Source organism: Rhineura floridana, chromosome 13 (assembly GCF_030035675.1).
Source record: "Rhineura floridana isolate rRhiFlo1 chromosome 13, rRhiFlo1.hap2, whole genome shotgun sequence".
Taxonomy (NCBI): domain Eukaryota; kingdom Metazoa; phylum Chordata; class Lepidosauria; order Squamata; family Rhineuridae; genus Rhineura; species Rhineura floridana.
In genome coordinates this window covers 9,339,756-9,354,508 of record NC_084492.1, presented here as the reverse complement: position 1 = coordinate 9,354,508, position 14,753 = coordinate 9,339,756, and the positions used below count along the sequence as shown (strand labels likewise).

At 42.2% G+C, this 14,753-nt stretch overlaps 1 protein-coding gene across 4 annotated transcripts in view; it reads right to left on the bottom strand.

The window, feature by feature from the left end:
• The window catches only part of PHAF1 (phagosome assembly factor 1), a 72,291-nt gene that overhangs the window by 28,177 nt on the left and 29,361 nt on the right, over positions 1-14,753 (bottom strand). For all 4 annotated transcript variants that reach the window (XM_061594315.1, XM_061594317.1, XM_061594318.1 and 1 more), the window contains exons 4-5: positions 12,497-12,580; positions 2,502-2,545 (exon numbers count right to left, since the gene is read on the bottom strand). In XM_061594315.1, the coding sequence (XP_061450299.1) occupies positions 2,502-2,545; positions 12,497-12,580 (128 nt within the window). The remainder of the gene's footprint in view (positions 1-2,501; positions 2,546-12,496; positions 12,581-14,753) is intronic.

The following is a 14,753-nucleotide window of genomic DNA, read 5'->3' as shown; positions in this document are numbered from 1 at the left end:
CGAGCATCAAGACGACGTATTGGACAATCGTTTTGGGATATATTCTGATCAGTTTTCTTAAAAGACTGAAACTATAATACTAGCTATCCAGCCAGCTAACAATATTCCAATTGAATTGTCATAAACAAAGTGGCCAAAATTAGAGCCCATCATTTTGTGACAATTTGAAAAATTCCAAATGGTAACATGTCCCTCCCTGGGGCTTTGCCTGGCATAAGTCTCTGATGTTTTAAAATATGCTTTGTTTTAATATGTTTTTAAATATGCTTTGTTTTAATATATTTTAAAGACTGTTTTTTTGATGTTTTAGAGTGTTTCTAGTATTTTTGTTTGCCGTCCTGGACTCCTACTGGGAGGAAGGGCAGGATATAAATAAATAAATACTGCATCCAGTATTTGCTGTATTCTTTCAAAGTCACTTATAAAACAGCTTCAGGGTTCCTTCATCTTCACAATTCATTCTGAAATAATCTATCTTTACAGCCATTCAGAGTAGATCATTATTCCCATTTTGCAGATTGGAAGGCTTGTGGCAAAGGCAGAATCGCTTGCCCAAATTCACTTCATTGATCTGGGATTCAAAGGCAAAATGTTCTGTCTTCGACTCCTCACAAAATGCACAAAAACTGGAGTACAAAGCTTTATGTGAAATTTTTGAATGAAGTTATTTTGGAAAACGACTTGAAGGCACATAACAACAACAACAAACCAAAGAATCATACAGTAAAAATATGCTCAATGCATTTTTAATCACACCATAGACAGGCTTTTGTTTCAATTACTTGCTTCACTGAATAGAGTAAGACACTCTGAGGGCCAGAAATGAAGTCATTTTTAAAGTCAATTTTTACTTTTTCTTGTTTTCAGCAGCTGTACTTGCATTGTCACACACAGCACACAAAAATTAGTTCATGGGCCATTTGTAAAAGAGGAAAGCCAAAGACAGATCCTCACTATAGATTTAAACCCATTTAGTAGCCATTCCCATTTCCCAGGGAACTGTAAAAAGGGCTAGAGATTTCTAAAAGAGAAATCTCAGCACCCTTCCCAAATGCTGGGTGGTATTCAATGCTAGTTCTACTCAAGTAGACCCAATGAAGTTAACAGACATTACTAACTTAGCATCATTAATTTCAGTGGGCCTACTCTGAGCAGGACTTAGTTGAATACAACCCGTTTTGTGTTCCCAGGATTCTTTTGGGTAAGCTACAGTTTTGAGGATTGTAACATACATCTTAGACTAACTATGAAGATACATATTTACCTTTCATGGTAAGCCAGAAGTGTTCCACGTTTGTATAAAGACTCCTTCCTTCCCCCATTTTCCCTTTCTAGTCTAGATTCTTTAGCTGCAACCTTCTTGTACACAGTCAAGTTGGAGAGAGATTTTGTTCTCACATGGCATGGCAGAAGAACGGGATGCGGTAGATGGACATACCTTGCAGCATGATTTTCTGTTTTTACATTTTTATCTGGCCATTTCTCTTAGGAGCACAGTGAAGCCTATATGGTTCCCCATCAAACCTTTAGCCACTCAGTAACCCTGTGAGGGACACTTGGAGAGAATGAGCGGCCCAAGGTTACCCACTGACTTTCATGGCTGAGTGGGATTTGAACCTGGGTCTGCCCAATCTTAGTCCAAAACTACTCTATTCACTACACCCCACTGACGTTTGGAATCTACTGTGATGGTGGATAATTGGTCCAAGAATACTACTCTTGGGAGGGTACATAATTGGAGAGATGGCCCCAAAAAACATTAAAAAAAACTAATTAGTGCTTTTCAGCATAGTATTTTTGAATTATTACAATTACAGACTGCTTCCTTTACTGACTGGGTGAGTTCCTGCTGCTGCTTTATTGGATTTCTTACTTGCCCTCCACCATAAAGTCACAGGGCAGGTTATGACAATATAAAAAATGCAAGACTAAAATCAGTCAAAACGATTTACAATCAGAAGAATAGGGGTATCAGTTTGTTTTGCGGGCAGCTCTTACCTGGTGCAACACCAGGGAAGGAAAAGGACAGGGCAAGAAATACTGCCTTGAATAAACCTGGTTCCATATGGACACCATGTAATTTCTGTTCCTGTGCTACATGACTTGACTGCAATTTCACTTTGAGACTCGTTTGTAAGCCGCTTGGGGCTATAAAGAAGAATGTAAATATCCTAAATAAAAAAAATTGCCACCACAGGAGAGAGGTTGGCTAATAGTTTGCCCAAAAACAGTTGCATAGTTGGGTTTCCATTTACAATGCCGAATAGCTTTAAAAAACACGAACACAATCTCAACGCTACGATACGGCTTCCCACTCTCTGGCCACATTTTGATGATCACCTTTCAGCTTATTAAGCCAAGCTAGGGTGAGGCTGAACCAGGTTAGTATCTTGCAGCTCAATGACTTTTCAACTGTTTTTTCGTGATGGAATAAGCGAGACGGAAGGTCTATTCAACCTAGTATCCTCTAGCTGGAAAAAGTTATTTCATTAGGCACTTACCAATATTTTAACTTCACTTTAGTCAAGTCATAAACTTCAATCACCTAAAAAAATTGGGGGGATATAATTATAAACATTATAAAACAATGAATAGATAGATATACATATACACACAAACACACGTGCGGCGGTACTAATTTGTCCCTACATAGACTAGTGATTTTTAGAATGTTAAAATAACAAAAACCAAGCATGAACTTAGGCTGGTTCAGACATAATGAGGGACCTGAATGGGTAGAAGGCAATAGTAGTATCTGGCCCTATATATCGATTTGGGAAGATCTTCTGTCTTTAGATTTTATACAAGTGTAGCCCCTATGTACTCTTATTTTTCCCCTGTAATATTTGTTTCTTTGCCTCTCTTCTGTGGTGTTGTGTGGGGCTTTGGTGTCATAAACTGGGAGAAGAAGGGTAAATGGTATGCTACAACAGCTTTGCTAGACACTTTACAGATAAAGTCATTCACTTCTGCTCCAACTTAGAATCTGCTATGACCATGGTATTGAAGGCTATACCACCTAGCTATCAGGATGGATACTTTTCAGTTTGTGCAGGAGGCTGAGGGTATGCAAGTGGAGATCAATTTGATTTTTGATTAAAGTAGCCGGAGGAGGCTTGGCTGAGTGGGTATGGAGAGTGGCAAATGTCTCTTTAGAAGCAGGTGTGGTTATTATAGATTAATTTATATACTATTTACACACTAAAATGGCTTCTAAGCAGTTTACAAGTACAAAACTGATAAATATATATAGCCATACACAATTAAAATCCACACTCATTAAAACAACATAACAATTAAAACAGGACGTTCAAGTCAAGGGAATGCTTGTTTAAACAGGTGTTTCTTCAAAAGCCAGTGGGATGCCAACACCAATGGGGCCCCTCATATTTCAGCAGGGAGAGCATTCCACAACACTGGTGCCACCAGTGAAAAAGCCCGATTCCATGTAACCACATGTTTATAATCATCAGAATTTAAGATGGTCTCATCCATCCTCTTGAGATGAGAATTTTCAGATTGTGCCATATCTTCCATTTTGGAGCAAGGCACTTCAGAGTGTTAGCAGCACCTGAGCTTCAGGAGTTCTGGATGAAACAGATTACTTAGACCCATTTCAATTCCTTCTCAGACTTGTTTTTGGGACTGAGACAGTTTTGGTTACCTTGATAGGCTACCTATGCCAGCAGCTGGGACAAGGGGAGTGCATCCCTGTTGCTTCCCAGTTTTGAGCTATTCCTGGATTCAGCTTTGCGTCTGATTGCCCAGACAGCAGCTATAACCCAAGGTGCTTTTGCTCAGTTTAGGCTGGTGCACCAGCTACACCCATTCCTAACAAGATAAGACCTTGCCATGGTAATCCACTTTATATCTATGCTGGATTAATGTAATTCACGGGGTATGTTTGGAAGATTCACTTGGCTCAGAATATGGAATATGGATGTTAGTTATGGATGTTACTTGCCCGTGAGACCAGATTACACCTATCTGGCAACAACTGTACTACTGCTAACCAATTTATTATTAGAGCCTAGCCAAAGTGTTGGTAATTTCCTTTCAGTCTCTAAATAGCATGGATCCAGGATACCTAAGGGACCATCTCCTGTACCAGCCTGCTTCCTCTCTATTTGAGAAGCTCTTCTTCATGTGCTGTCCATGGCTGAGACGTGATTGGTTGGAATGGGGGGGGCGCTTCTCGATGGCCACATCCAGATTGTGGAATACCTTACACCCCCATGAGATCCCTTCCATCCCCCTCATTACTTTTTGCTGACTAGCTGAAACTTCCCAGCTGAGGAATGCATTTGTCTTGGCAGGAACATGATTTTTTACGTGACAAAAATATTCCAAAATAAAGTTCTATCTACTGTGCATCTTTCTGTTTTTTATGCTATTACTTTATTTCTTTTGTGGAATTGGGTTTAAAAAAAACTGTTGTAAGCTTCCCTGAGCAATGCAAATGTATTGAAAGAGCAGGTGTAAGTTTTATAAACAAATAAATAAATTACAGGAATAGGCTCTGACAAGTCTCTGGCTCATGTGCTCCAAAGGTCTCCTCTCCTCCTCTGATTTAGCCACAAGTAGGAGACCAGGAACTTCTGTTTCCATTTTCAGCTGTGGTTTTGTCTACACCAAGAACTGCAGTTTAGGGAAACAAACTGGGCTAATTTAACCATGGATTGAAGTTGGCTTTCCCCCCTAAACTATGGATAACTCTAAACACAATTTGCCTAGTTTTGGACATAACTGTGGATAGTTGAAAATCGACGCAAAAGCTTCCGATCTTCTCCTCGCGGCTGGAGGGGGAAGAGGAATGGCATGCACACCCAGAGGTTCATATTTAACTAAATCCCATAGTTTAGTATTATCTGCAAACCAGGCCACAGAGTAAAGGCTTAGGGGATGGGAAAGAAGGTGGGTGTAAGCACCAGAGCGAGGCTGGAGGGACGAAATTGCAAGAGCAAGGCAAAAAGGAATGTGTGGCTCTGGAAGGGAGAACGGAAACAGGAAGTAAGGAAGGACAAAATCAATGGAGCAGAAGCAAATCATGCTGACTATCTCACTAGGGATGTCACATTTATTAAGCAGATTAATTTCCAGGCCTTCAAACATTTAATTGACCAATTAAAATGTTCATTATAGTATTTTAACAAAAATATGACATTTTAAAAGGATTTAATGAAGGCAACGGCTTGCCTTGGGCACAAAAGAAGTAGAAATATAATTATTGCTTGCAGGAAAAAATCTTAAAAACACTGAATCAAGATGGACACACAGATTTGCATACAGCAATGCTTTCAGCAGCAACAGCCGCTTTGTAGGAAACAGTTACAGTAACAATCCAATTGTAAATCTGTATTTGTAAATATAATCAGATTGTAAATCTGTATTAAATGTGCATTTAAATAAAATACTTTTTGCCACAACCAACCAAGGACAGACTCTGCAATGATCCTTATTTATTTTTTTCTATAAGGATGCTCTCTACTTTTACAAATCTTGAGGTTCCCGCAAACCTCCCCTCTAGAGTGGGGATTGTGCCATTTTGGCTATATTATGGCCCATACCTGGAGAATAAGTTTGCTATTAGTGTATTATAGGCCCCTTCCAACTCTACTATTCTATGATTCTACAGGATATTGACAGTCCCTGAGACCCCTTCATGGGTGCAGGTTCTCTAATAGACGCTGCTTTATAAAAGCCAATGGGCTTGGGCCCTGGTTGGTCTGGCAACTGATAGAGTATAGTCCAAAGACAGATTTAAATCACTGGAGTCAACAATCTTCACTTAAGAGAACGAGGGAAGAAACTATAGCCTATCAGGCTTGCTTTTGGCACCAGTGATCGAAAGTATGCTGGCATTGTAACCGTGGCAGGTGCTTACAGAACGATTCATGGGTAGCCCAATTTGGTCCTGGAAGGAAAGTGCCAAAGGGTGGTCAAGTATGACTGCTTTTCAATTCCCTAGGGTTTCCCCTGCAGCACCCTTAAGATCCCATCCTTCTCAATGTGTTATGAATGACAAAGTTCACAAACAGCAAGCTGATAAGGACTGTTTTTATCATGACCCTGGCACCATTATCATGAAAACCTTACTCCACTTTGTAATTAATAACGAATAAGATGTTATTAATGTTCCAAGCCCAAACTTGGAATCACCAAGTTCTGCCACACATCCCCATGATCCCTGCTGCTACCAGGAAACCATGCTATTGCACCAGCCTCTTAGCAGGCTAGTAAAAAAAATTAAAATAAAACATACAGCCATAAAAACACAATGAACTTAGCATCCAATTAAGAACAGCCACAATAAAAACACATTCATTTAGAATAAAAATGATAATCAACCCCAGTCAAAGCAGCAGGAAAATTCTAGCACTCAAGCTCCCCAAAATGACCGCCCTCCCCCCAAAAAGCCATAACTCAACAAAATGACCATAAGCATGAGACAAAGCAGGCTTCCCTGGGGAGGGCATTCCACAGTCCCACAACTGAGAAGATCTTGTTCTTGATATTTGTCCCTCACAACTCTGTAGTCCAGGGAGCACCGAATAGAACCTTAGTTACTGATTCAGAGTACATCAGAGAAGGTGCTCCTCAAATTACTAAGATCCTGAGACACCTGGGACCTTAAAGATAAGAACCAGCACCTTGAATTAGGCCTGGAAAGGAACAGGTGGCCAATTAGATTGCATAATATTGGTATTATATGCTCCAACTAGTCAATCCCAGGCAGAAAAGTCTGGCTGTGGCATCTTGGACCAAATTAAGTTTCCAGGTGCTTTTCAAGAGCAGTCCCATGAAGAGTACGCTATAGCAGTCTAGACTGGAGTCTATTAAAAGCATGGCCACAGCTAGGACTTCTGAGGAAAGAGCAACTGGCGTAAACAGCTGAAGCTGATAAAGAAAGCTCCTAGTTGCCACTGTCTCTTGAACATCCAAAAGCGGCACAGGATCAAGCATCACCACCAAGCTGGAAGCCTGCATCTGAACAGGACATACAACCCCTTCCAACACAGGTGCATACCTATCTCTCAGCTTGACTGATTGCCCAAATGAAAGCACTTCCATCTTACCTAGATTAAGTTTCTTATTCCAACATTGAGGCCCTTGTCACCACGTCACACCAATTAAAAGTTTCCACCATTTCCGTAGGGTCCCATGAAAATAAGATATAATTCTAAGTATCATAAGCATACAGTACTGATGGCATTTTAGCCAACTTCTCCAGGCGACTTCACCTAGAGGTTGTACATAAACTGTTGAGCCTCAGTCCTCTCGCGAGGGCCAGGAGGGGGAGAGATATGAGTTTCAGGCTTCTCAGCTGTCAGAGGACAAGGATGGCCCAGAAGTTGTTGAGACTCCGCCAGACCTTGAGCGAGGGAGTAAGGAGGATTTCAGGCCAGTTCCCACGGACGGACCTGTCCCAGCCGGGAAGAGCATGCCGCCCCCAGACATGTCAGAGGAGCAGCTGGATGCTGAACCGGAGCAGGCATTAACTCCCCCTTTACCCAGTGGTTCGCGGGATGAGTCCAACCCTTCGCCACCGCCCCGCCCTTGAATCTCTGGCTAAGGAGCAGGTTCCTTCAGATGAGGTGTTGGAAGCACACACACCTTCATCACACTCTCGACACAGGGAGAAACAGACAGGCCAAAGGCAAGAATTGTGCAGGGGCCAGAGAGTACGCTCCAAGACGCTGCCTATTTAAGCCTGCCACTTCCGGGTTGGAGCTGCTGAGTCAACTTTCTTTCAACGTTGCAGAGCATGCCTAGAGTGCAGTTAGGGAATTCTAGTGAGATAGCTTAGGGGTTTCTATGAAGCGCACTGCTTTTGATGTATCCATTACTTTAATAATACACAATTTAATTGCACCCATGCCTCCGTCTCGTGGATCCCGCTCAGAACAGGACATAAATAATGAAATGTAGATTTCATTTGGTGAGCAGCTGGCTGTGACCATTTCCTTCCATGCCTTTGCAATCATAAAACCAGACTACTGCCAACAGGCTCTGCAGGATGCAGCTCTGGCTGACTGTTCTGAAGTTTTTGCTAGTACACACTATTGTGGACCACATCCTGGCAGCTGTGTTATCACCAAATTTGTTGTTACATGATGCTGTGCAAGGCTACAATAGCTCTGTGTAGTTTTTCAGGAGTACCTATCTTGCTAAATCGCCAAGACCCGACCTACTTAATAGATAGCTTGTTTCTCATAATTCACTGTAGTCTCTAAGGTCAGTGAAGTGGGCATAACATGTCCATGAAATGTTTCTGCAAGGCTTAGCTATCAGTGATGTATAGTTAGAGAGTTGGACTAGGACCTAGGAAACCAAGGTTCAAATCCCTACTCAGCTGTGAAACTTACTGGGCGACCTTGGGCTAGTCACAGTTTCTTGGCCCAGCCTACCTCACAGGGCTGTTGCAAGGGTAAGATGTGGAGGAGGACCACCATGTATGCCACCTCAAGCTCCTTAGAGTAGCCTTTCCCAACCTTTGAGTCCCCAGATGTTGCTGGACTACAACTCCCATTAGCCCCAGACAACACGGCCAATGGTCAGGAATGATGGGAATTGTAGTCCAGCAACATCTGGGAACCCACAGGCTGGGAATGGCTGCCTTAGAGAGAAGATGGGATATAAATGAAATAAATATAAATAATGCCACTAGGTAATTATTCCATGCAAAATAGAGTTTCTGCCTATTTAAGAGCACTGAAACTGGACAATGTTCTGCAAACACCATTGTTCCCCCTGGAGTCCCTTCTCAAGGAACTGGTCTGCAGTAATTAAGCAGTCTAGCTTTTATATGGTGAAACAAACCTCCTCTTCACTGCATGATACTTTGCATATTACTTCTTTCATGGAAACACAAATTCTGGTAACTCCCATGCAGAGCTTGGAAAAGTTACTTTTTTGAACTACAACTCCCATCAGCCCCAGCCAGCATGGGAGTTGTAGTTCAAAAAAGTAACTTTTCCAAGCTCTGCTTAAAATCACTGCACCTGAAAGACTTGCAGTCATCAGTTCAACACTGATATAGCATTAGAAGTAGGGAAAATCTTTTCCCTCTCATTTACGAAACAAGGCATCATTTACGAAACAAGTGTATTTCAGTACACTGAAAGCTATACATCAGTGCTGCCTGGGGCTGACAGGATTTGTGGACTGGACATCTGGAGGGCACCAGGTTGGGTAAGGCTGCTATACATAATGGACTTGCATAAGAAATCAGTTGTGGAGGTTTGACGGCATGCTGCTGATTTATGTACAACTGAAAGTTTACCAAAGCACTTTACATTCTGCTAAGGAAGCAGAGTTATGAGCAAGAGGAGGAAAAGCCTCATTAAAAAGAGAGGGGAATTAAACAAATTAATGTGTGGGCAAAACCAGAACAAAAACTGTCTCTCTGCTGTCTCAATGAAAGAATACTCAATGAGTTGGTGTGGTTTAAAAAAACAAAACACCAGACGTAGCACCTTGAATTCTGTAGTGGCCCCCGAACTGTGGAACAGCCTCCCCGAAGAAGTACGCCTGGTGCCGACGCTTCTATCTTTTCGGCGCCAGGTTAAGACCTGGCTATGCTCCCAGGCATTTTAATGCATTTAATGTTACAATTTTAAATCTCTTTGTTTACTGTTTATTTATTGTGATATTTTGTATTTCTGTATTTTAATCTTTTGTACACCGCCCAGAGAGCTACTCGCTATGGGCGGTTTAAAAATGAAACAAACAAACAAATAAATAAATAAATTCTCCGTGGCTAGATTTTGGCTTAGGTGTTTGAGGGACGAGACTATGTATGCAAATCAGATTAACACTATCTGTGTGTAAGAAAAACCAAACGTGTGGAGTAGAGGTGTAAAATTTCTGGCAATTTTGAAGCCATGGAGGAAAAAATTGTTTTTTTCCAGTTTTTTTCAGAAAAAAACTGAAATTTTCAGAAAAATTGAAAAAATGCAATATTATCACTTTTTACACATTGAAAGTAACTTTGTTACTTCAGGAACATAGAATGTAATTATGTACAAGTTGGTTTGGCATAAAATTATCACATTTTGTATATTAAAAGTGCATTTTATTCAAACAGTTATTACAAATTGAATTTACTTTTTTAAATTTTTACTTTTTTTTGTAACAAATGAAGCTACAAGTTCCTGAACTGTAAGGAACCTCTTTCGTTTTGCCAGTTTATGAGACACAGGCAAAACAATTAAAAATAAAACCAGGAGAAACCATCAACATTAATAACAAAGGAAATTATTTATGTCATTGCTAGTCCTCCACAGTCTCAAGCAGACACAAATCATCCATTCCCAAAAAAGAACTGAGAAAAAAAAGGGGGGGAGAGTCAATGAAACATTTTATTCATGCTAAAATAAAACATTCCATAATTCATTATTTCATTTTTTCCCATTTTTCCCATTTTTTGGAAAAAAACCCAAAAAGGCTTCGGAAAAAACCATTTTCCTCCCTGAATTTTTCTGTTCCCCCCCCGGGCCTTCACATTTCTACGGTAGAGTAGAAATGGCAGAATGGTGCAGAGCAGGTGCTGGAAGGCCCCACCCCTTCATTGTGGTTGGTTTAGAAGGATGGGAGGGGGAGAGGTGGCAGGGATGGCTTCCCCACTTGCAGAGTAGCCCATCCTGTTTACTTGCTTATTGCCCACTGGCCAAGCGGAGCCAGCGATGGCTAGTTTGCCATGTATGTGACTGACTAAAATGGTCTGTATGCATACTCTGTGTCGGGGGGGAGGTACTGGAGAATGCAACAGCATCATTGTGTGCATGCGTGTGTAATCTCCATAATAAGGACCAGCAAGACACAGCTGACTTCCCATGCTCTCTCATTTTGTATTATGCCATGCCTCCCTGGCAGCCATGTTGTGCTATGCCACTCCTCTCCAATGGCAGCAATTTTGTGTTATGCCATGAACCCACGGCAGCCATTTTGTGACAGGTGCCCACAGCATTCTCTCAAAATTCGAAACGTGCCCACTGGTACAAAGAGGTTGTCAAACCCTCTGATGTCGAGTCAAAGCGAGAGTATGTAGCAGCATTGAGAAGAGATAACGCTGAGGGTGGCTGTTGCTGCCAAAACCAATTGCAGCTGCAGTCACCAGGAGACTTCTTGCCACATGGAGGCTCATTCACAAGTTCATGTGTGAACCAGCTCACAGAGTTTTTAGATTATTTCAAAGAAAATATGTTTCAATAGGGTCGGTCTACACATGCATGCAGCTGGGAGCCAACAAGTCATGAGAGACAGGAACACATTTTATTTATTACATTTATATTCCACCTTTTCCTCCAAGGAGCTCAAGTTGGCATACGTGGTTCTCCCCTCTCCTCACAACAATCCTGGGTGCTATTCAGTGCTAGTCCTACTCAGTCAACCCACTGAAATTAACAGACATGACTAACTTAGATTCATTAATTATAATGTGTCTACTCCAAGTATGCCTTAGTTGCATACAACCCCTTGTGAGGTAGGTTAGGCTGACAGACTGACTGGCCCAATGTCACCCAGTGAGCTTTATTGCTGAGTGGGGGTTTGAACTCTGGTCTCTCAGGTCGTAGTGCGATACTCATGAACTGGAAGAGACCAAAACTTAAAGAAACACAATCTGCAAAGGACAAATAGGATGGCTTTCCCAGCTTTTGGGAAAAGGCAAGGCCTTGGAGCCTTCAACAAGAATTACACCTGTCTGTAACCCTCAGCTAAGATTTCTTCGCATGTTTAGGAACCAACATGTCATAAGGAAAGGGACGAAGACAAAGCATGGAGGAGAGAGAGGGAGGGAGGATTGGTAGGGGAAGAGAAATTGGTCTAATGATCCCTTAGGTCACAAAAACGCTCTGTGCCACTGTTGTCACTCTATACGACACAGCCATGGAAATGAGCTACAGATGAACGGAGGTGGGGGGGAGGAGAAAAATGTCTGAGGTAAAGTACAAATAAGACAGTGAAAAGGGCCAAGGAGAGACAGAGAGAGAGAAAGAGAGGAAACAAGGGCCAAATAAAGCAGGCTGAGAAGGGAAGTCAGAACTGCCGCCACCACTACCACCCCACCCTTTTATACACATTTAGCCTCTTGCTAGTAAATCAATAATGCTCTCCGTGGCTGCTTAAGCAGAGGGGTGAAGGATGCTAGGCATTCTATCCCAAACCTGATATGTTCAAAAGTAGCATTCTGTTCCCCGAGCTGTGATCCCCTTTCACCTGACGCATTTGATCAATAATACCTAAACACGAAAATCTTATTCATCATCATCATCATCATGGCAGTCCTCATCACACCTCAACAAAAATCAGCTCCCTATATTCAGTCACACACAAGACCCACACAAGGCCAACACAACTGACATAAGCAGTAGCCATGGAGATCCAGCTCCACAGTTGTCACTCAGAACATTGCTGGTATCGTTTAGGGAGCGCACTTAAGGTTTAGGCAGGAGGAGCAGGAGCAGAGTTGCATTTCCCCAATTCATATTTTTACCTTAAGTCTTTGATTGAAAGCATCAAACAGCAGTTTGATTCCGTCCTGAGTCAGGTTAAGGATGAGGTCATGGCTAAGAGGAGACTGGAAAAACAAAAAGGAGAAATTAGTTTGTAATCGGCTGATGATGGCTAGTGGATTATTTGTGAAGTCATGCTCTCTAGGACAGAAAGCCAAGGAAAAAGGAACCTTGACACTGGTTTCTCCCAGCTGGCACAAGGAACAGTTGATTGCTCCAGGAATAAAAGCTGCCACTGCCAGAACAAAACCTGTAGTTGCCAAATCGCTTCCCATTTGGCTATTTATATGAAACTCAAAAGGGCTCAAAATTCACGTCACTGGAATTCAAAGCCCTGCTTTCATGGAAGAAAAGAATCAGTCCAAGCTGGCATCTGTGGCTCAGCCTGAACAGCAAAGAGGAGTTCATTTGTCACGCTCTCAGCACAAATGCAAATTAGTGCTTTGAGGAAAAAGAGCGGCAGAGAGCCCCTCCTCTGAACTGACACCATATTATACCTGATAAAGGTACCAAAGGCACTGCACAATTCTTATATCTGAAATGACTAGCCATTGTTGTTGCAGAAGAGGGTTTCAGAGCCTTCTCTAGTTCCTTAGGGGTTTATATAACAGAAAGCTGCAAACATCAGTCAATAAGAACGTGACAAAAGTTTGCATCCTCTGTACTGGAGATCGGGGAGTGTTTTGGAGGAATAACGAAAACCTGTAAAACAGAAAAAACGAACAAAACCCCAAAAGCCTATTGAAATGAGAATTCTTCAGTTAAGTCCTTCCACCTCTCGATTTAAACAGTCCCAAGAAGAGGTTGTAAATAATCCTCCCAAAATGACTAGCCTTGCAAATAAAGGTTTACTAGCCTGTTGGGCGCTGGCAGAGGATGGACAGAGAGCACTGCTTTGCTATGTTGGGTGCCAAGAAGAGGGCTTCTCTCCTCTGACAGCTCATCTCCTTTCTCTACTGGGCACAAAGAAAGGATGGAGTCAGCCAGTCCACTCACTTGCCTGCATGCAATTTCTTGTCGCTTATTACCAGGCAAATGCTTAAATACAAATCCTGTGCATTCAGTGTTATGGGCCCCTCCTGGTAGAATGGAGGTTAGACAGGAACCCTCCGTGCTGAACTTCAGGTGCATGACCAAGACTTGCTAGGGGTGATATTTAGTCCTAGGGGTATAGGGGAGCAGGAGCAGTTTGACAGGGCTATCACACTCTGTCGGTTAATATCCAGAATTCTCTGCTAGATCAAAACATTAGCATGCAAGTCGTTAAGCCTACACAGCTCTGTAATGGAAAGGCCACATGGGCAGATCTTTTGTGACAGAACTTTTTTCCACAGAGCAAAGTACGAGCCCCTCAGTGTCAGATGAACAGACGAATCCACAGCTTCCCTGTATAGCAATCGGATCCAATAACACAGAGCATGGCTCCAAGCCAGTCTTGTTATGTGCATAAGCCCACCTCCACATTGCGAACCAAGCCAGCTACACATTTTGGGGCACCTAGAATAGATCACAGAAATGAAGACTGGACCCTTTTGATAGAGGGATGCAGATCTGTGACCCACACCGCAACTCCAGAGGAGTTGGGAAAGAATGTGCCCTTCATTTCAGCAAACTATCTGTGCCAAAGCATAGGACAGCATTTTTTTTCTGGCTAGAGTTAATGCCATGCCCTCTATGATGATGGAAGGACACTTCCAAGGCACACCTCACGATCAGAGACTGTGTCCATGTGGTTCTGGGGCTGTGGAGTCTATAGTACACATGCTTTTGTATTGTAATTTTTAATAAGGATGTGAGGGACAAGTTGCTGCATCCCATTTTGAGACATTTTGAGTTTCATATATGTTTTATCATATAAGCTGCTGACGAAGAATAAAAGCTGCCTGTCAATATTGGATTCTTTGAGTTTTTTTCCAAAGTCTCTCCCTAGGGATCGAATCGAATGCAGACTTAATATCTATAAAGGCCACATAGAGAGCACCACCAGGGGATAACATATACTTTTCCACCAGATGGAGGAGTACAAGACCGTGGTCAATAGTGGAATGACCGGCTCTAAAACCAGCTTGTTCTTCTGCTAGAATTTTTTCATCCTCTAGCCATTCAGAGAACTTCAGAAGAAGATGGCTAGCATAAAGCTTGCTGATGATGCTCAGCAAGCGAATAGGACAGTAATTCGCAGGATCTGCTCTTTTCCCCTTTTCATAAATGGGGGTTATAATCGCTAACCTCCAATCT